The 24,311-nt window shown below is 33.8% G+C and overlaps 1 protein-coding gene across 2 annotated transcripts in view; it reads left to right on the top strand.

Annotated features, from left to right (window-relative positions):
* PTGER3 (prostaglandin E receptor 3) overlaps nt 1–24,311 on the top strand; it is an 80,247-nt gene that overhangs the window by 39,627 nt on the left and 16,309 nt on the right. Inside the window, exon 2 of one of the 2 annotated variants that reach the window (XM_049772058.1) lies at nt 1,840–2,019. In XM_049772058.1, coding sequence (XP_049628015.1) covers nt 1,840–2,019 — 180 coding nt within the window. Of the gene's footprint in view, nt 1–1,839; nt 2,110–24,311 lie in introns of those variants that run through there. The other variant, XM_049772057.1, reaches the window with a different exon arrangement.

Genomic DNA, 24,311 nt, shown 5'->3' with positions numbered 1-24,311 from the left:
CCTACTCCAATACCGCAATTTGGTCCCAGCAGATTTTAAGTACTAAATAACTTTGCATATCTGGAAAGACAAATTTAGAATCTAATTCTTAGGAGTCAGAATTTTTTTTTTTGCAAATGTGAATTATATTTTTGTTGTTTTTTTTTTCCTTTTTAATTTTATTAATAATACTGTGATGACCAGTGAGATACTCAACTTTGGAGCAGAAATTTGGGACAATATATTCCTATGAATATTATTGCTAGAATCTAGCAAATGAATGGTACCCAGTTTTCCAGCTAGTTACACCAGTTCACAGACCCACTACTAGTGTATAAAAGAGTTCTCATCATTTCACATCCTCATTAATATTAAGAATAGTTACATGCATTTATTTGTGTCAAATTAGTACATATGAAATAACTTTCTAGGCATGGCTATAGTACTGAAGTAACACCACTTGCATGTGCCTGAACCTGGTTGAATTTTCTGTAGTACATAGTCTTCCAATAATTGCAGAAAACTGCCCTGGAGGCCACTAAACACTCCCTGGGGTGACCTAAGAAGCCCTCCTCAATATAGGGTGGCCTGTATAAGCAGCACAGCTTTATCATGCACTGAAACCATTGGCCTGGTTGGGAGAATTGCTGGTGGGATCTTTAGACCTTTTGAGCATGACTTGGGAATGACCCCAAGTTCGGATTTTATCAAAGTTTTCATTATCTGATTAGCTAGATTATCTTCTTAAAAAATATAAAGATTTATTGGAGAGTTTAAGGGAAAGGATTTAGTGGAACTTAGTATTAGGCTTACCTATATTTTAATTGTATATAATATATTCATACAATATGTCATACATATATCATACAATGCATATGTATTGACAAATATTTAAGGACCTCCCATGTGCAAATATATAGTGGTAGAGCTGCTTAGGACTATATGAGTGAAAAATAAATGGTATCAAATTGTTCAATTATGGGGTCATATTTTAGTATGTGTGGGTGTGGGGAAGGAGAGAGACAATAAATATCTAAAAAGGACCAAATAGCACACTGGAAGTGCATTTGCCTTGCCTGCAGCCAACCTGAGTTTGATTGCCAGTATTCATATGGTCCTCTAAGCCTATCAGGACTAATTCTGAGTGCAGAGCCAGGAGTAACCCCTGAACGTTACTGGATGTGGCCCCAAAACAAAAAACAAAACAACAAAAAATATTTTAAAAAACTGCCTTTCATGTGTTATTAGTAAATTTAGTTTAAGTCTGACTCAACTATTTTATATTATCAAGCCTCTGACTATGCAATTAAAAATGGGGTAGGGAAGTGGTACCTCATTTATTATTTATTAGATGTATATGAAATCTTGACAGTGTCTTGGAAATCATAAGGAATTAGAAGATGTTCATGGAAATAGTAATATTATCATTGTTTGATTCTTTCTTGTTCTGCCTTTTTATAGTGCATTCCTTCATTGAGAGCTACTGAAGGATTAAGCTAAATATGTGTTGATTTTAGAGCAGTGTTGACTCTCGCTTGGGTGTCAACCTACTTTGGTGTCCTCTGCAACAAGATTAATTATTTTGACATGTTTTCTTTTCAGACTTCTTAACTCCCAAGCAATAAGGGCCTGAGAACATGCACTTTTTTGGAAAACTGAATCATGTCAAATAGCCAAAAATGTGGGAAAATTCGTAGGAATGTCTTCTAAAATTCAGAACTGTGTTCCATGACTGTAAACATTACCTAAATGAATTTTGGCAACCAATTTATTATAAACCTCATTGTATGCAAGGTACCGAGCAGAGGAGATGCAGATGATCTTATTAATCATTGGAACAATTATTTGTCTTCTTTCTAGATAATGATGCTGAAGATGATCTTCAATCAGACATCAGTTGAGCACTGTAAGATGCAGACAGAAAAGCAGACAGAATGCAATTTCTTCTTAATAGCTGTTCGCCTAGCTTCTCTGAACCAGATCTTGGATCCCTGGGTTTATCTGCTGCTAAGAAAGATCCTTCTTCGGAAGTTTTGCCAGGTAGCAAATGCTGTCTCCAACTGCTCCAGTGATGGTCAGAAAGGGCAGCCTATCTCATTATCCCATGAAATAATACAGACAGGAGCATGAAAAAGAACACTTGCACAGCCAACTTGCATGTTCACAGCTTTTGGCAACAAATAGCCTAAACCATACTGTGAATTGAGGCATGTCAGGCATGCCACGGTTTATGCATTCAAGTGGAATTTTTACTATAAGGCTAAATGTTCTTAATATAGATAGTACCCTATGTGCCAAAAGTATTTAAACACAAAAGGAAATACATTAACAACAGTTTAGGGCTTAAGTGGTTCTCTGTAATTTGTAGCTGAGTATATATACGATTATTTATGGCTGAAAGTTTTTTTTTTTTTTTTGTAAATTAACTTGGTCTTGGTGGCATGGAGTGGGGAGAATATCAGTCTTCCCATATATTAAATACATAGAGTATTGAGTGAGTTAGTCATGGAAGACAAGACAATGGTTTGTTCTTGTAAAAGGCTTTTATTGTTTAATGTTTCCTTTCTTTCTTTTTCTCTCTCCCTCAGTGTCATTCTCTTTTCCCTTATGTTTTCCAAAGTGGTGAACTATGATTTTAAAAATTGTACATAAATCAAGAAGATAACTCAAAGCACCAGAGTAATTGCTTTGTAGAGGACCTGAATTCAATTCCTGGATCCTCATTGTTCCCCAAATACTACCAGGAATAATCCCTGAGCATTGAGGCAGGAGTAACCTCCTAGCACCACCAGGAGTTATCCCAAAATGATAATGATAAAAAGTAGAATATATGCACAACAATCATTGATACCAATGCTATTTAAATGTTTGTCAATATATGAATCAGTTGTTAACCTTATAAAGTGACATTTATAAAATTTGATTTTTGGTTGGGTTGATAGCTAGCTTTACTGCTAGTTTTATTAACTTCAAATATGAAAGATTTGGTGCCTAAAATTGCTAAGTGTTTATTCTTTTGAATACATTTTGAATTTCTACAAGCCTAGATCAGATTCATAAAAATGATCTGAGAGTTACTGAACTGATTTTACAAAAGTCTGTGTGTTCTACTCTAAATGTAGTAGTTTTCTCTTGTGCATTCTCTCTCTTTGTATGTGTGTGTGTAAAGATGTTTAATTAAATTTCATTATTTTTTCCACCTAAGTTATTTTCTACTCTTTTGAATATTTACATAGCATTATTATAAAACCAGTATGTTTTTTGAGGTTTCTATAAAGTTTTTCCATATTTTAGCCTGTTTGTAAAATAAGAAAAATATTGACCCCCTTGACACAAGTTCTTTCCCTGCCCTCATTTCCCCTCAAAATAGTTCTAGCCAAATATTTATTATTAAATATTTTCTTGTAATCTTTATGTATACAAATCTTGATAGTTCAACTTTATAACTTTGTGACATAAGTAGATTATATTGTTTTGAGAATTTCACTTTTTAAAAACATCTTCCCAACAAATGTTGCACTCATTTAATTCAAATTTATACAAATGATTCTCTCTCTTTTCTTTTTTTGAGCATTCATTTTGCAGTTTCACTAACAATTTCTTATGCAGATTTATACTTGTAGTTAGTTTACTGCTTTGTTAATTTATAAAACTTGACATATTTATGAAAATTATGTTTGCTTTTGTGTTCAGTAGACATTAGGGGTAAAACTAACATAATGTTTCAATATGTCTGTGAGATTTATATGAACATAGACGAGATCAATTAAGAAAATAAATTTTTATAAGTAAGTTCTTTAATTGAATCACCATGAGGTATCACAGGTTATAAAGTTGTTCACAATTGAGTTTCAATCATACAATGTACAACACCCTTCACTAGTGCTCATTTCCCACCATCAATGTCTCCAGTTTCCCTCTAGCTCTCAATCCTACTCTCTGGTAAATATTTTTCTTTTCTCTCTTTCTTTTCACAAAATTAATTTTAATAACCATGTAAGATTAAGTGAGAAAACTTGATTTCTTAAAAGTGCCTAATTCATTCTTAATTTTATTCTACTCTAAGTTTTATGAAAAATATTTAGTAAAGTCTTATATCTCTGTGCCATACGTAGACTGGATTATCCCACTGGTCACCTCAGTGGGATCTGACATAAAACCAACTACTTTAAGTGCTGCTAAATGATCTAATAATGAAGAGGTCTTACTTCATGAGTTATCTTTTAGCATTAGATAATAATCAGATTATAAGCAAAGTATAATTGAGTGGTGTAAATATAACTGGCTATTCCTTTCAGTACCTAGTCTAGTTACTTCGAATATAGAAAGTGTCCAACAGATACTTGTTTACTGAATCAAGAAACAAAACTCTGCATGAACATAAATTGGTTATTTCCCTCTTGATAGTTCAAGTGCCTCATCCCAGTACAAGTCCATCAAGCTGATAAAGTTAATGATCTCATTTAATTGTAGAAATACAAACTTATCTTCAAATGTATAGTATCATATTGCTGCAAATAGATCACTTATTTGAATTAATAATTTAAAAGACTGATACTTTCTACTGGTAATGGAAATTACTGTCCAAGAAATATTACTTTTAAACCACAGACATTTATGAAGACAAAACAATGTGAAACTTCTCTTTAATTACAAAGTAAATTTCTAGTAATAAAAAAAGAGAGAAACCCAGGAAACCATATGCAAAGAAGCAAGTGAGCATACTATAGAAATATATTTTTACTTAAAAATATATCATTATAAATGTATAGATTATAAATCTATACATTTATAAATTATAAAATATACAAATTTATAATATAAAAAAGTTATTGTAAATTTTACCAAACAGTATTGATTTTCATATACTTAATTTATAGAACAATACTCTTTCATAGAGAAGTATAGTATCAAAATAACCCATAAAAATATTGATTTTCCAGTGAAAAAAATATAATAGACATCTTTAAAATATTTCAAGCCAGAGGAACAGAATGTATCTTCTCAAGATTTGACAAAAAAATTTTTTTTTAATTTTTGGGCCATACCCGGCAGTACTCGGGTTACTCCAGAATCTGCACTCAGAAATCACTTCTGGCAGGCTCAGGGGACCATTAGGATGTTGGAATTGAACCCGGATTGGCTGAATGCAAGGCAAACACCTTATAGCTGGGCTATCTAACCAGCTCGAAAATTTGCCACCTACTATCATACACCAAGATATTTGTACACCAAGAAATTAAATCATTTCAAATTTAAATGGGTATGAACCAAAAAAGAATATAAGGTTGTCTGCTTAGCTCTTTGGTATTATAGAAAAGGTTTTTTGCTATGTTTCAGAATACAATTGCAGAAATTTAAAACCTTGACAACATTAACATTAATATACAAATTGAACACTGATAAAACACTTAAAAAGTGATCAGTCTGTGATACCATTTTAGTATTATACTTTCAAGCAAAGAAGGCCTTTTATTTATCTAATACCTCTTACATTTTGTTCTTTTTGACCCCAAAATAATAATCAACTTTCCCATGTTAACATGGAAAATCAGTCTTGTTAATCAGTCTTCCCCATGTTGACATCACTTAATAGTTCTTTGGTTTTTTTAGAGACAGAAGGTAGAAATTGTTTGTTCTTTGGAAATTTTAGAAGTAGATTATCTACTTATTTTCATATAATAACCCACCAGTTTTTTTTGAATAATGACAGAGAGCACAGGAATCTTATTATAAGCTTATTAAAAATATGGAATAGTTAAAATTTCTATCTTACCTTCCTATGTATTTAAAAGCTTAAGGTAATCAAAATGCCAAATATTTAAAGTTCTTTATGGCAATACTGGTTTTGTGCTTCTGTATATTTCAAATATACTAAAATTTAGATAAAAATAAATGTACAAAATTGTGCAATGAATAATATTGTATCTGCTTAGAACTGAAAATACATAGCGTATTGACTAAAAAAAACTCTGAGTTGCAATAAAATGCAAATAAGAGGCTACATATATTTGTGATGTTTCAGAATAGTATGGTAGAACCCAGTTATGAAATTTAAACTCAGACATGCATTTGTTAGAAACTATTATCACCTAAATAAATATTTGAAGAAAATAGGTATAGATTACATAAGGAGACTGAAACAGAAATAGAGACACATTTTAAAATCAAACATTTAAAATCAAAGCATTGTTATAAATATTTATTCCATGCCAAAGGTCATATTTATCTGAATTATTCTCACCCAAAAGATTTCAGTTGATGATTAATTGAATAACTTTCATGTCTGTTCTAAATGCATTTTTAAAATTGAGTTTACTTTTAAGCTAAATGAAAAAAGTAAAGAGTAGAGCAAAGGTGACAAAAGATGGCTGCAAAGTTACCTATGATTTATTTTTAAATTCTAGACTCAAGTCTTTTTGAAGAAATTGGTGCTTATTTTTTAAGTAAAACAGAAAAGTACTGGGACCACAGATCAGAGACATAAAACACTGGGTAAGGTGCCTTGTACATAGCCAACCAGGGTTTTAATCCCTAATACAACATATGGTCAGTCCCCCAAGCACTGCTAGAAATTATCCTTGAGCTCAGAGTATATCTTAAGCCTGTTCATTTCTAGGTGTGGTCCTGAAACAAAACAAAATAAAACAAAATAGGACAAAACAAAACAGAAAAATACCATCAAGCACCCTCACATTTTTTTCTGTGACCTTAGATCTATATTCTTTTAAACAATGAATGCACAAATATTTTCCTATGTTTTTGCATAATTACTAAGATGATAATTTTTAAAAGAAAATGTATGCAAATCATCTTACTATAAATCACATTTTGATTCTTGACAAATGCAAATCATATACTTACCTTTTTTTTAGGCAGCACATATTTTCTCTGTTAATAAAATTACTTTATTTTCAGAACGTTACATCAATCAGTTTCATATCCTAAGAAAAGCAAATATTGGCTGGTTTATGCAATCTTCATCAGGAATGCTACTTTTCCCACAGTCTCCTTGCCTCCAACATGTTTGCTCTCTCACAGAGAAAGTAACAGAAACATTTATATGGGGGAAGAGAAGATTGTTTTTAATAGGAGAAAAAAAAAAAACAGCTTTGTGTTTCTAACATGTCAATGTCCAAACTTTTGAAGTGGATCTGGCTTGTATGCTAATGTCAGCTTTGATGAAAAATTTTATTATGGGAGTAAAGATAGGAAAAAAAGATATTACCATCAGGAAGAAATTAGTCCTTTATACCTTATGAGGATTTTTTGGAGATGATTTTGCTACTAACTTGATTTTTAAATGTGTAACTATTACATTTATTTTTCAGTTGCTTCATAATTAGAATATCTTTGCTTTTTAATTCAAATGATCCAATATCTAGACATAATGTAGACAACTGTTACAATTTACTTGAAAGTTTATTTAAATAATTTTTTCTCTCTGTAGACATCCATGTGATCAATTAAGCAGAGAATAAAATATGACTCACCTAATACACTTTAATATCTTTTCAGCATCTGAAATGACATTTACATAGAGAAGGCATGGAGGATGAGGTAGAGAATATCCAGAGAAAAACTTGTATATTCCTGGCTTAATTGAGTCTTCATTTTTAGTGGGGGCAAAAACTTTCTGCACCAAAAACATAATTATAAGTGTTAATGTTCTTGTAACCTTGTTGCCTCAACTGCAGTAACAATTTCAAAACTAAATATGTTTGAATTTTTAAAAATCTGTTACACCACCTACAGAGAGGGGAAGTGATTGTATTTGTCTTCACACACCTGAACTTTATCAGATGAAGCAGTCATCACCAGTGTCCTTTTCACTGTTTGCTATATTTTCCTTTCAATCTTCTTTTATATATATATGTAAAAAATATTTCCCCTTTGCCCCTTCTTTTATCAAATGCTCTGTGTTCAAATATCATCAAATCAAATACTTCATTAAGCAAACACATTACCAATAGACTATAATTAACTTGATATTTTCTCACGAAGGAATTTAAATACTTTTTACGTGGGCTATCTAAGAATGAACTGAGATCATTCGTACTTTAACAAAGAATGTAAAGCTCAGCATAAGTTTCTCTGCTTTTTCAACTCAACGTCCTTCCTTACGAGTGCTTTTGTCTTCCATGAAAACTTCCATGAAAGTTTATTAGGGTGTTATCATAAATATATTTAGACATGTTTCCTAGTATGTCATAGAGGTTGGTCAGTGTTGAATATTGTACAAACAAATAGTGACTATAAAAGTAGATCAGAATTTTGATGGCACTCAAGTCATAGTTTATGTATTTAATAAATGTATGTTATTTATATTGTGTTTGTTAATGGAAAATAAAGTTGAATGTTCTGAAATGTTCCTGTCTTTATTTCCTGATATCAACTAATGTCAGGAATATTTTACTTATAAGTGTATCAAATATTTTATTGAAACCCTACTTTAACATGATTTGCCAAAATGACAGCACAATGTGATACAATATTGTGCTCTCTGAATCAATTATTTTATATTCTATAATTATTTTATATTCTCTAATATATAATATTTGACAGAGCAAAATAGTATTGTCTTGTTAGAAACACATGAGGCACATTCCCACTTTCTTTTTCATGTGATAGTCCCAGAAATTTTTATTATAAATTCTTTTTGTTTTGTTTCTGGGCCACACCCAGCTGCACTCAGGGGTTAATCCTGGCTCTATGTTCAAAAATCACTCCTGCCAGGCTTGGGGACCATATGGTATGACGAGAATCAAACTCATGCCCATCATGCAAGGCAAACGGCCTACCACTGTGCTGTCACCCCGGCCCCACACAATGTTTTATTATATATCTTCCAAATTTTGTTCACTTAAAACTAAAATTTCCATATAACCAGAAGACTGCCAACATATGGAATTACCCTGGCTTAGACTTTTCAACAGTCTTGTACATAGGTATTGGTATGAGACCATTTACAGGTAGAAATAAATGAGTACGGGGCTACCCCACTACCCTGTTCTGTGCAATTATTTAGCAAATTAAAGTGACTGTATTTTTCCAGAGGAAAAAGTTCTGTGAAATGTAGATTGCAAAGTCACACATAAAAGTAACACATCGAGCTTGTCTCTTTTACTCTTAAGAAAAGACATTAAGGAACAACTTTGTCTTTGACTCCTCCCTTCTAGACCTTCTTCCTCCCAATACTACCAATTCTGCACCAGATTTTAAGGTAACCACAGACTGTTTTGTAGCATTCCATGTAAAGATTACTCAGGCTGCCTTTTAATAAACCATGAATTTCCACCACAATGATAGTGAACCAAGATGCCATGAACAAATATGGCATTGCCCCCCAGATGACCTGGGGTTCTGACATCCTTCCATAACTTTGAAGACTGATATGCTCATGTATATCAGTCTTAAATAAAACCAGTTTGGAGCACCTTTTCTCAGAAATGTACTCAGTCCTCCAACTTATTTCTTCCTTCTACATGCTTGTTTAATATCAATCATTCTCTAAACGCTAAAATACAGGATTAAAAAACTAGCTCTTAATGAATTTCTAATTTAACAGGGGAATAGGAAGTAATTTGACTAAAGCTGCAATTAGGGTAAGTACACAAGAGCATATGGGGGAAAGCAATGCTAATAGAGAAAATTGCTTTTAGAGGAGGTGAGATTAGTCTTCATTTCAGAAAAGGACTAGGTAATAACTGAAAAGAGAAGCACAGTTTTGAAGACAGTTATTCCTGCATCTGGTAACCCTGTGGTATTTGTGGTCCAAGTAACTCTGCTAGACTCTCCCATAACTCTCACCCCTCCCCCAGATTTTATGGTGCCCACTGGCTACCATCCAATGTTTGGTAACCCCGTGATATTTGTAGCTCCAAATAACACTCCTCTATAACCTCTCAGATGGCACAAAAGTGCCATGGGCTTAGGCAGTATTTCACAACTTAAGCATCTGTGTCAGATACTGTTTTAAAGAAATGTCCTATGCATTTTAGGCTGTTTGGAAGCACCTTTGGTCTGTACTCACTAGATGCTAATAATTCTTAGTGGTATTTAAAAAGAAAAAGAAAAGTATCCCACATTTCCACATGTACTACAGCTGGTGTATTTGCTTATAGCCCAGAACTTCTTAGGGCAAAATCCAATGCCTCCAAAGGGATTCTATGTATCTGAAGTTTTCAGGACAAGAACAGGTGAGGAATCTTGGTGCCACTAGGCATTATTCTGGCATTTCCCAAGGTCACAGGCAGAGTTTGTGTCTGACTGCACAAAAATGTGGCACTACCACTCCAACAATGCTGGGATAACTAAAGTCCCTGATCCACTTCCGTAATCACATAGACCTGCCTATTCATAAACCAGGAGGTACGGTTTCTCAGAATGTATTGTCTTTCTATTGATGTCTCCAATACCTATTTTGTTCTTGATAAGAGGCCTTAGGGTTATATGCCTCTCAATGATATATCTAAAGAAAATGAGCCTATTTCTCTCAAGGCCTTTAAAAAAATCTGTAAAAAGTCCTCTTAATTAATTCACATCTCTGGATAGGTAGCTTAACAAGAAAGAACTAATTTACTAATTTTTTAAGACCATGTCTGGAACAGAGCAGTAGCAGGCTTATTTAATCTGAAAGGTACTTTTGATCAAACATCAGTCAAATTCTGGATGAATATCTTTTTATTAGCCTGACTTCCCTGAATTCCTACATGTCTGCAATACCTCAGGTCTAAAGCATTTCAATGACAGAGGTCAAGTCATAGTCTCTAGTATCAACATTACATTTATAATTTCAGGAATTGGAGTTTCATTAAAAATGTAAAAGACTGGGCCGATGAGATAGCATGGAGGTAATATGTTTCCCTTGCATGCAGAAAGTCAGTGATTCGAATCCCAGCATCCCATATGGTCCCCTGGGCCTGCCAGGAGCAATTTCTGAGCATAGAGCCAGGAATAACCCCTGAGCATTGTTGGGTGTGACCCCAAAACCAAACAAAACAAAAATGTAAAAGACTAAGACAAAAATTATACAACTCTCCTGAAGTTTACCTACAGGCATTATGGAAAATTATGGACAAAGGTTAATTTTTCACACTTCAATAAAGTTTTTATGATTCAAAAAACATAAGTTTGGGACTGGAGAGATAGCACAGTGGCGTTTGCCTTGCAAGCAGCCAATCCAGGACCAAAGGTGGTTGGTTCAAATCCCGGTGTTCCATATGGTCCCCTGTGCCTGCCAGGAGCTATTTCTGAGCAGACAGCCAGGAGTAACCCCTGAGCAACACTGGGTATGGCCCAAAAACAAACAAACAAAAACCAAACAAACAAAAAAAAAAACATAAGTTTCTTTACTTGGTTAGAAAACTAAAATCTTAAAACTAAGTCCATGTAGTTATTTCCTTGTTAAAATATCAGCATTTCTTGGCATCTCATTATATGTCTATGATAGTAAATCAAGATAATAGTAAGTGGAATTATTAAAAATAACTGCAATCACTTTTTATTGCTCTCTCATGAGGGAAAGAAATAACAATCCCAACTAGAAGGATGCCATGATTTAATAGTGAGTAATATGGTGTTTTTCTCACCAAAACTGAATTGGAAAGTGAAAGGACCATTTTTTTATAATATGCTATCTAAACAAGCATTTGCCTTCCAACTAAGTGCTTGTTTTAATTTTATCTTGTACAGACATAGCAGGAAAAATTGGAAAGGAAGCAATTTAAAGTCAATTTAAAAAATTGCCCCATCTTTGAAAATGCAATTTTTTTACATAAACAAGCTAAGTGATAGCATGCTACCTTCTGCTACGTTAACTTTGTTATGATGTGTGTACACATGAATACAAATATGTTATATTTGTGAATGTGAATCTCTGCATTGCTGTTTTGAATTGAAGCAGCTTTATTGATTGAACCTTGTAGTGGGAATGCAATATGTCTACTTAGAGATATTACTGATATAAAATTAATGATTCTTTAAGCCAATCCTTAAAGCTGTGAATAGAATCCTGTATTGATGGTTGTAAATTATACTTCTCTATATACACTATAATGTATATTTTCATTAGATCTCAATTTTACATTTCTGTTTAATGTCATTTTTTTAATATTAATAATTTTTATTTTGACCAAAGTGGATTACAAATCATTCACAGTAGTATTTCAGGTACATAATTACATTGAATCAGGGGCATTCCCACCACCAATGTTGTCCTCCCTCCACCCCTGTTCCCAGCCTGTATCCCATATCGTCCCTCTTTTACCTCCTGGGCTCCTAGTACAAGTGGTCCCTTCTGTGTATATCGGGTATCGTTTCTGTCGTAGTTGGCTTTGGATTTGGTGTTCAAGTCTGATCATTTTTTATTTCTACTCAATGTTCATATGACTGTTTGGTCTTGGTGCCCTCCTAAATGTTATATTTTTAAATCATAGTATCATGATACTAAAACAAATGAAACCCATATACTCACCCTAACACCACCCCAACTACTTTGTGCTGTAGATATTACTACTCAGTTTTATTCCAAATATTTTTGGTATGAAATAGCATTTTACAAATGTACTATTCATTCTACCATTACACTTACAGCATAACTGTAATAGAATCATTATTCACTTTTATGACAATGTAGATGTAATCTTGTTGGTTTTTTTTTTTTTTTTTTTTTTTGGTTTTTGGTTTTTGGGTCACACCTGGCAGCGCTCAGGGGTTACTCCTGGCTCCACTCTCAGAAATCGCTCTTGTCAGGCTCGGGGGACCATATGGGATGCCGGGATTCGAACCAATGACCTTCTGCATGAAAGGCAAATACCTTACCTCTATGCTATATCTCCGGCCCCAGTAGATGTATTCTACTAAGTCAGTGAAGAATACTGTCACTTCCATTTTCAGACACTTTTTTTCTAGAATTAATAATATCAAGTTAAATTTGTTTGATTTTTTTTGTCAATAATCAAATTTTAAGTTTACCATGTACCCAAACTTACCTGATAATCTTTATGTTTTAAACCATGGTATTTCAATAAAACAATTTAAAAAAATTTTTTTTCTAAAGTACAACTTTTTTCTAGGTTTCTCCACAAGTCATAGTTTTGCTTCTCTTTTATCAGCGGCTCTTTTTTTCCTGGAACTAAGGTCTTCCTCTTTCCTAAATTATTCAATCATTTTAACTCTACCTACTTTAAAGTGAGCTTTTAGTAAAATAGAAACTGACTCCTAGATTAAAAAGAGAATTGTTTTAAATAAATCTGTGAGACATTATAGTGGATAAGGCTCTTTCCTTGTATGAGGCAGACCTAGGTTTGAGCCCTTGCATCCCATATGTTTTACCCAAGCATTACTAGGAGTAATCCTTGAGTGCCAGGAGTAACCCCTGAGCACCACCAGATGTGGCCCAAAAAATAAATATGAGGTAAAAAAAAAAGAAAAAATAAGGGACTGGAGCGATGGCACAGTGGTAGGGTGGTTGCCTTACAAGCAGCTGACCCACAACGGATGGCAGTTTGATCCCCCAGCACCTCTGAGCACTTCTGAGCGCAGAGCCATCTTGGATGGCAGATGTTTGTTCAAGAATTTTATGCTGGATTCAGTAATTTCTGAATGTCTGGATGTTCATTGTTGGATTATGCACACTAATAAAAACATTCAGACCCATCCTTGTTATATGCAGGTCCAGTTTTGCAGTGGAGAAAATATCATCACCTGATAACATTTGGTGGCTCAGGAAAACTGCTTCACTTCTTGTCCAGGCCTGTGGGCTTTGAAGAAATGTAAGGGTTTAATCATGATTTGGCTTATTAGGTATATATTGACTTCAGTCCTTTAACTCTTATTTATTTGTTTCTTCTTTTTTCAACCTCTCCTGCTAAAATACATAACTGGAAGTTGAAAGTAAAAATTTTGTTGGCTTCTTAATAATAAGGGGCTCCTGAGAAGGTGCCAATGATCTTAATACAGGAGAAGGAGCAAAAAGGTTCTGTCAGTAGTTAAATTTCTACATTCATGCGCTTCTCTTGCTTAATGTTGAAATGTGCTATAACTTTCTCCCATAATTACATTGCAATTTCAAACATTGAAAATCAATTTCAGCAATTGAAATTTCAGACATTCTCCTTGAAAAACCAAAAAACCTTGAGAAACACAAAAACCTTTTTTCCTCTGATTCAACTTTCTGTTTTCTCTTATTGCTAGTAGGCAAAAATCTCTTTGAAATTATATGACCTGTGATTTAGTTTGCAATTTTCACTTAAACCATCTGCTCTAATTTCCCACAGAACTGGTTCAATTGACTAGAGCACTGCAGAATATTTTTTTCTCAGGGAAACAATCAGCCTATTCATAACTAGAACTCGGAAGTGAGTTAATAAGGCAGCCCATCCATAAAAGTATAACTTATAAGTTGATACTTCCTGGAGTACCTTTAGTATAATACAGTTTACTAGAAATACAGTTTCAATAATAGTGAACAATTTCAGGCATCTCATGAGCTGTTTTTCTTTTCCTTAGAAGAGGCTCAACCCAACTAACATATCAATCTTTATTTAAAAAATGCTTTATTAACCTGAAATTAATGAAACCAAATCAAATGAGTGTCTACTAAGAGAAAACATTTGAAGGATAAATATCTTATTATTGTCTGCTTTTATTCAATTTGCATGAGAGTTCTTAATAATGTTTGTTATTAATAATAGTGTTTTTAAAATAATGCAATTAGTAAATTTTGTTTGATGAAACTAAATTATAATAAAAACATTCATGAAAAAAATCAAATGATTAGAATAACCAGAAATTCTAATGGAATGTTTATTTTTCATGAAAATCCTGTTCTCCTTTCTTTGGGTGAAGAACTATTTAGTACAATTTAGAGAATATTTCTCATTTGTCAGTCATTTGGGAAACAGAGAAAAAGATATCCTTGAAGATACCCAAGAGGCAACCTTGTCTGATTCCTCCATTTTTAACTTCCTGCCTCTGGAATTCAAAGAACAATATGTTCTCTGTTTCTATAATTTGGCTTTGTTTAGATCCCATATACAAGTGAAATTACACAATATTGGTCTTTGTTTATTTTATTCCTCTTAGTATAATGCCCTAGTTCACTCATGTGATCATAAATAGCATTATTTCCATGTTTTTGTGATTAAATAATACCCTAATTCATTATGTAAGTAAATATTATATTTTATGTATTTGTCAATAAATATCTAGGTTGCTTCTAAATATTGATTATTGTAAATAATGCTGTGATATATATGAAAATACAAATGTTTCTTTTTAAGAGGCATGATTTTAATTCCTTCAAATATATACTGGAAAGTGGAGTTGATAGATCAGTTCTAGGCAGACCTACCATATTTTCCGGGGTATAAGACGACCGGGCGTATAAGATAACCCCGTAATTTTACAATTAAAACATAGGTTTAGGCCTATTTTTGCTGTATAAGACAGAATGTTCCTGTGCTGCAACTGTATCTTCCACAGTGAGCCAATCACAACAAGCAAAGGTTCAAAGGTTATACTGTAATAGATGCCCTCTCTGATATTGGCCAATCTGAGCAGGCTTTTTACAGTGTAGATTCGGGTACAGAACACTGTATAATTTGCATGCATAAAAAGTCTGCTTAGATTGGCTAAATTAGAGAAGCGGTCCAAGCAGCCTGGCAGTGATTGGCTCAGGACCAAGTTGGAAAATTCGTTTTGTGGCAATATTCAAACAATTTTCATTTAGCAGCATATTGAAACATTTTTCGGGATATACTCGGCGTATAAGACGACCCCTGATTTTCGGTTGACTTTTTTTGTTTCAAAAGTCATCTTATACGCCAGAAAATACGGTAGTTTTTTTATTTTTTGAGGAATAGAAGAAGTATTTAAAAAAAATTCACTACAATCACTTCCTTCAGTGGAATTCAGGGAGAGAAGTGAAACTTCAGATGACAACTCTTGTCTAAAAAGCAACCAAGAGAGAATCCGTTCAACTGGTCAATGCAATCTCATCACTATTTAATATAAACATGCTTTTGCTATCTCAATTCCTTAATCTGTAAAAGACTGTGACAATAATAATGTATAGTATCTAGGGCAGTTGTAAATACTGGAAAAGATAATACATGCTGACTATTATTCATGTAATTCACTTTAATTTTCCTCATCATAATAATCATAACATGCACAAAATGCTTATATATCGTGGTTGTACAGGCAGAAAAATGATTTATTTAATGTCATTTTATTGTCATTTATTTTTGTCTTAACAGTAAAATTATTTCAAAATGGAACTACCATAGAACCTTTAAACTGTGATGCATTTGGACAAAATACATAGATTTAAACTAGAAGTGATCTTTTCCTTTGTAGTAATTGAATTCAAAGCAAAAACAACTTAGTTTTTGATAAAGCCATTATTTCTCTAGTGATATCTACTTTTCCAAAGAAAGGATAATTAAACTATTTAAATTTTTGATAAATTTTGCTCACTAAATGAATAATTAAATGATTAATTTAGTCATTCACATTTATTTAATTAGATTAATTCATGTGAGTCTAGGTCCTAAGAAGACAGGTTTATCATTTAGAGTTTCCAGATTTGAGTCTAATATTTCAATATCAGTTTTAGTCCAAGGTAATTAGGAGTTAACTATTTTCCAAATAAATGATGCTATTTTTTATTCTAATTAGATGACATACTCATGTATATTTTTTTTAATTTTCAACATCTCATGTTTATTATCTTTAGAATAGTTGACTTCAAGCATTTGTCACTTTGGATATAAGGCAATAAACATGTAACACTTAAAAAAATGTAACACTTAATTTTTGAAGAATCCAATAACTATTGAGAGTTGAACTTAATATAATTCCCTAAGGTAACTGTAGATTAAAGGCATTAGTTGCTAAAATTTTTATAGAACTAAAATTTAAGATGTATTCAATAAGTAATGCCCCCTCATCAAATAATGTCTATTTGTTGTGAACTTAACACAATAATCTCATGTTATTTGCTATATGAGTCTCCTCATAGGAACCAAAAAAAAAAGGCAATTTATTTCACTTAGAATTTGAAACTAATTTAAAAGCACCATAACATTTGTGATTTATCAATAAAATATAGATGTATGTAATAAAGTACAGTGTTTTTGGGGAAATAAATGAAATGCTTCATCATATTCTTAACAAAAGTTATATCTTAATGAATAGCTATGTAAAAATAATGCCTTACTTTTATATTGATGGATTATTTTATATTCAGATATAAATTGTGGTAAAGTTTAAATATGAAATGACGCAATTGTTAGTAGATAAATTATTTTTTCTCCAAGGGAGCCTTGCATATAAATATTTTATAAAACAAATGAAAGCATGTTGGAATAGATTTCAATTCAATATAAAGTGGTACTTATTTGAAATGCATGCCATACCATAATTTTAATGTAAAGAATAAAAATTTATAGAAATTAAGCAAATGGTAAAGAAATTATTTTTTCTTCACATAGTTAATATGAACAGTAAGTGATAATACTTGCCCTTGTAAAAATTTATTTAACACTACTATTAGTAGTGGTATTAGATGTTAGTGATACAGATGTTAAAAATACCAGTAAAATTAAATAAATGACTGACAATAATTCTTCTATAATTTTAAAACATTTTAGTAGGATTATTTATAGTATTATTTGATCAAACCTTTATGGTATTATAAAGCCCTTTTATTATTCCAATTTCACAGAAAATATATCAAGACTACGACAAGGTGGGCATATACTTCCTTTTATGAATAAGATACACTGTATAGATAAGTACAATGTATAACATGGTGATTATAATTAATAATATTGTACTTATATTTGAAGTTGCTGGGAGAGTAAATCTTAAAACAAGACATTTAACTGCATGTGGTGACAGATGTTAACTAGCTAACTAGACTTATTGTAATAATAACTTTTCCATTTATAAAATATCAAATCATTATATTTCACACAGAACTATTATATGTCAGCTATATTTTTAAAGTAGAAGACCAGGTGTAGTGTTTGGAGTTAAACTTCAACCTACCTGTGCTTTTCATTGCCTGTTTTAATTTTTCACTTAAATAATGAAGATAATGGCCTTAAAAATCTTTGATGTTCCCATGAGTACTCATTACACAAACCTTGGATATATTCACTTACTCAAAGTTGCTCATTTTATTTGCTTTTCAGTATTATGCTTGCAGATTAATCTGGAAATTGAGAAACTTAATTAATCTGGTAATTGAAAAAATTTTACTCATTCAATAAAATCTAGCCCAAGTGACAAATGAACAATTCCTGGTTTGGTGCTACAGCTTTACCTTATTAATGTCTCCATGATAACTTCTTATTGCATCATTTGCATTTTAGACAACCATGCATATTTCTAGCCCTACTAGGAAGCTGTAAACTCCTTGAAGGAGAGAACACATTTGTTATTCTTAGCATCCAGACCCTCCAATTTTCTCTCCTTCACCTCCATGGCAAGATCAAGCCAATAAAGACTTTGAAGTGCAAAGTATGGTAGATAGAAATATCTTTCACATTGATTTTAATATGCATCATATGAGTTGTACAAATGAAAAATGTAAAGATGAGTAAGAAGAAGTTTTAGTTTATTTTTTCATTTCTGAGTTTCTTTATTTTTTAAAATTTATTTTATAAAACCATTGTGATTTACAAAGTCCTTTATAGTTGGGTTTCATATATAAAATGAATCAGGGCCAATCCCACTACCAGAGTCCACCTCCTTCCACCAATATTCCCCAAACGCCATATCCCCATATCACCATCCTTGCCCCCAATCTGCCAGTATAAAAGGCCCATTTTAAGTTTAGATGGTTAAAGTTTGGATTTCTTAATTCCATTTGAATTACCATATGTCTTGGTGTCTTGGTGTTGTTCTGTTAGGGTATATTTTGTTTGACACTCTTTTTTGCCTCTTGGATTTGTATGGCAGCCTCTTTCCAGAGAGTGAGAAAGTATTCTGCTATTGTCTCCCTGTTGGGTTACTGATCCTACCCTAATCAATAATTGTACTCCACCCTAGGGTGTGATCTGGTGATAGTATATTGGATTAGTATATTGGATAGTATATTGGATTATATTGGATTATCCCTTACTTGGTATTCTCCCACCCTAGGTGGGACCTGATTCTTGTCAGGGAGGCAGAGGCTCATTCTTTGGTCTTTTTCCACTGAGCTGCACTCCATTTTAGTAGCAGAAAGCTTGGGTGGTTTGAATTCCTTGCTTGAACACTGGATTTCCCGAACCCATTCTTGTACCTGTTCACTGTGTGAATTATTTTCTGCGGATCTCTACAACTGGAACTCTTCCCCCCTGTCCTAATCGGACATGGTAATGGGAACTGCCTTTCCTGTCTGGAGGCTCGGTGGAAATCAAATCAACCAATCTCCTAGAGAACATCTCTAACTACATCTAACTTCATCTCCCTAACTACAAGTTCTTCCCCTTTCCCTTTTTACTCCCTTTCTGTTATTCCTATAATTCAGAGATTATTTCTCTTGTTTTTATTCATTAGGTACCTTACATTTTCTTCCATTGTTTTGCCTTACCTTTCTTTTTTGTCTTCTTTATCAATGCTGGCTTGCAATTAGTCAAGTTCATCTAGGTGGCTGCGGTCGGGGCTGGTCTTTGAATGCCCTATACTGTCTTGTATAGCAACACAGCTGTAAGTTACAGGCTGACCAAGTATAACATAAATACTTCCAAGAACTCTCTGTTCTCAGTTTTTAGTTAAATACCTTTTGACTTGCAAAAATGCTGAACTAAGAACTATCAATACATTTAAGACTTAAGACTAAGGCTTGAGAAAGCTTTGCAGCTCAGGCTCTGCACTAGTCTAAAGTTTCCCCATTCATTCTTGTCGCTCATCCAATCTACTCACTCAGCTTGTATTCAATCTCATTTCTCTTCTTGCAGAAATCTCTGCAAAACAAATTGCAGTTAAAGAGCTAAGCATTCATTTGCCTCAAAGACTGAAAAAAATCTGAAGCACTCCTGAGCTACATGATTTCTGAAGTCTCTCCTTTAGTTTTTCAGATAGAAAATATAGATCCTATTTTCCCTAAGTCTCCTAACTACATCCTGGGCTTAGTAATGTTCTTTTCTGCTTTGGTTATTGGTTTTTATTTTGGGGCCACACCTGGTGGTGTTCAGGGGTTACTCCTGGCTCTGCACTCAGAAATTACTCCTGGCAGGCTCCAGAAACTATGTGGAATGCCAGGGATCAAACCTGAGTTGACAGTGTGCAAGGCAAATGCTCTACCCACTGTGCTATTGCTCCAGCACCCTTGAGTTTATTAATAAAGTGCAGGAAAAAATATGTGTCAAATAGGTTTCAACAAATAAAAGTTAGGTTTTATATTAAGACCAGTTCATTTTTCTGTGCTTTGTGAATTTCTAAGAAAATGAGTATTTTAGTGAAAATTCTCTAGTTCTTTGTTGTTGTTGTGGTTGTGATTTGGGGCCACACCCAGTGGCACTCGGGCTTGGTGTCCAGGAATCACTCTTGGCAAGGACCAAGACCATATGGGATGCCAGAGATCCAGCCAAGGTTGACCATGTGTAAGGCATATGCTATACCCACAGTATTATCACTCAGCCTCTTAAGGTATCACAAGTTTCCTATCACAAAGATTATGTTAACTAGTATTTTCTGTATGCACAAAGGATGAGGGAGCTTTCTTGGACTCTCTAGGAATTTTGCTTGACATTATCTATGATACATTCCACTTTGGGTGATGATAGAGGTGGTGATATACTAGACCTAGTACAGTGATACAAAAAAAGAAAGTAAATTAGGGGCCAGACCAGTGGCACAAGTGGTAGGGCATTTGCCTTGCATGTGTTAACCTAGGACAGACCACGGTTCAATTCTCCAGCATATCACATAGTCTCCCAAGCCAGGAGCAATTTCTGAGTGAATAGCCAGGAGTAACCCCTGAATGTCACCGGGTGTGGCCCAAAAACCAAAAAAGAAAAAGAAAGTAAATTTAAAATGAATATGTTACACTGTATATAAAAGAAAAGGTTAAGTCCTTAGAGGCTGGATATGGAAAGGAAGGAAATATACTTAGTTTGAATAACCACATTCACTGTTAGAAATGGGAGAGTGGTCTTATATGTATATTCATTGCAAAAAATTTTTGTTATAAATTCATTTTCAAATATATGATAAAATTAATTTCAAAGAGCACTTCTCAGAATCAAATAGTGATCATTTGAGTCATATAATTGTAATATTATTTGTTTTCTGGGGGACATAGATATGGAGGCACAATGTGGTAGTGCTCAGAATTTACTCCTGGCTCTGTGTTCAGGGGTCACTCCTGGCCAACTCAGGGGAATGCATGGAGTGCTGGGTAATGATCATGAGTTGGCCACATGCAAAACAAACACACTACTTGCTGCCTTATTACCCTGTTTTGTAATAATTTGAAGCAGTGAATATCACTCATCAAATGCTTCTAAGATAACTGTCACTATGCTAAGTGTTTAGAAACTGCATTCTCCTCTGAAGAAAAATCACAGCAAAGAATAAGGCTCCAAATTAGTATTTTCTTATTTGCTGAGTTCTTAAAAATTTAAGTGAAATGATTAAATGTGTTCTTATTCACTGCAGCTAATCACTTTAAACACATCCTGTTTTAACCCCCAGAGCACAGCACCCCGATTTCCCTAATTTCTTTGCCCTATTTCCTAAACACAGAGGCACACACCTGCTTTATGCCCCCCTAATATAAATATCAATTTCCCACCAATAATAAACTGAGGTACTCTTCCAAAGTGGCTGGTGGCTGCTTCTTTGTGAGTGCTTGACTGGCTCAGAATTTGGCTTCACCAGTGTCTTTTGTCTTGGGATCTGACTTCACCAGTGTTATTTACAATTCACCAGATTCAAACCTAACCTATTCATTTCTGATTGAGCATTCCCTCTCAATCCACCCAATTTACATTATTTAATTAAGTGTGTTCACTGCCTTTCTATTTCAATGTGCTGATAGTTGGTAAAACTCCAAGTTTGTTTTTTTTTTTTTTGACACTCTCTCTCTTCTACCTTGAATGTCCCAGGCACATATAAGGGGAAGAATGGCTTCATGACAAGTGAGCCTAAACTCTACTATGGTTAACATATTCTTATATCATGTATCAATTCTTTTTTATTTGTAATTTGTGAAAATTATTTTATCTTTCTTCTTTTTTTTTTTTTTTTGGTTTTTGGGCCACACCCAGCGGTGCTCAGGGGTTACTCCTGGCTGTCTGCTCAGAAATAGCTCCTGGCAGGCACGGGGGACCATATGGGACACCGGGATTCGAACCAACCACCTTTGATCCTGGATTGGCTGCTTCCAAGGCAAACGCCGCTGTGCTATCTCTCTGAGCCCAATTATTTTATCTTTCAATGAAGTTATTGTTAGAAGGTTTACTAAGCTATTTCTGAATGATTTTTATGTTTTCTTTATAAAAATTGGTGACATTGAATCAGCTTTGACATCAAAATTGGTGTGATCCTACTGGGATAACAGTATTGAAAAAAATTTTTGTACAGAATTTCAAAGTTATGTGGCTGATATTTTGGTATTTGTGGAGTGTGGCTTTAGCTGCCAAGTCTTCTGAAAGTACAAGAAAGTGGAGGGAGGGTGACTGCATTCACTCCAATGAAGTGCTAGTCCTAGTCAAAGTACTAGTCAGTACAAATACCAGCACAAATCAGAAACTTGAGTTTTGATCAGTGATGAAGATGATCCATTGGTGAAGTGGCAAGTGTGGATACAGCTGATGAAGTTCAGCAGGAGGATACTTGGCCAACTTTTTCTCTCTCCTGTTTTCAGCTATGAGGCCAAAGTACCCATGCTTTTTCATGGATTGGTTTACATGTCTTTCAAGAACAGAGTGAGTCTTTGGAATGAGCTAAGTGCAGACATGGTGATGACATTTGTGGAGTGTGGTTTTGGCTCTATTTTTATAAATGGCAGTTCCATAAATGACAAAGTGTGCAAGAAAACTCTGCTTGCTGCTCTGCTAAATTGCTGGAATTATTTTGTCATAGTATCCAATTTCTAATGTACACTCATTCTTCTTGAGTATACTGTAGAAAGTATTTTGAGAGGTGTCTTTTATTGTTTGTTTGTTTTTTGGGCCACATCCAGTAACGCTCAGGGATTACTTCTGGCTATGCTCTCAGAAGTCGCTCCAGGCTTGGGGAACCATATGGGACGCCGGGGGATCAAACCATGGTCCGTCCTAGGCTAGCGCTGGCAAGACAGACACCTTACCTCTAGCGCCACTGTGCCGGCCCCGAGAGATGTCTTATTATGCATGCATAATGTTACATAGGCTTCTAGAGCTGGAAGACCAGTTAAGACAGTAAGTGAAGAGGATTCCAATTGAAGTCAACACACCTCATCTCTAGGGACATATTGTGCTGGCTATCAAAACAATATCAACAACAACAAAAAAGAATCAAATACACAAACCATGAAAAAGAATTAAAGTACATCAAATATATTCTAATAAATAATGAATATCAATGAAATTAGAAGAAAATTTAATAGAAGAAGGAGTTCTTCACCACATATTGAAATCATAAAAATATTTCCAAGGAAGACTCTGAATATGAAAACCAGCAAAAATTTAATAAAAAACTTTCACAAAAAGCACAAGATGCAGATTCAACTTCACAGAGGAAATAATCAGTGAAGTTGATTATTAGTGACTATCAATAAAGATGATTATCAGTTATGGTTTAAGTAGAAGAGCAGATTAAAAAATTATATTAGAAAAATAGAGACCTTTTGAAAACTATCATACAACATTAGAATAGGAAACATAAAGCTAATATGTGTACTAGAAAGTAGTGGTGAAATATTAGGAACAAGGCATTTTTCTGTAGTAGCTGCTTTTGTAGCAGTAGCTATTCAGACCTAAAGATAGTTCCATAAATGACAAAGTTTTCAAGAAAACGTTGCTTGCTGCTCTGCTAAAATTGCTGGGATTATTTTGTTATAGTATCCAACTTCAGAGAGTCATATGGAGTAATCTGTCATCTGTGAAAGAGCTTAAGACAGTTCTGGTGTTGTGTCTCTCTAAAAGTTTTGGGTCTTCCCTTAATTAGGGGTTTATGCTGCTTTGAAACTCCCTCTGGTGGGCTTGAACTGCAAGGCAGGTTTCTGGAGTTGATGGCTAGGTGACAATGTCTATTTCTCAGAATTATCAAGAGGTGGATGAAAGGACTTCAACATGCCATGCTATGACTACTAAAATTTATGGGGTTGTGTCTGGTCACAGCAAATAATT

The sequence above is a fragment of the Suncus etruscus genome, chromosome 4, assembly GCF_024139225.1.
Source record: "Suncus etruscus isolate mSunEtr1 chromosome 4, mSunEtr1.pri.cur, whole genome shotgun sequence".
Taxonomy (NCBI): Eukaryota; Metazoa; Chordata; class Mammalia; order Eulipotyphla; family Soricidae; genus Suncus; species Suncus etruscus.
This window is presented reverse-complemented; position numbering and strand designations above follow the sequence as displayed.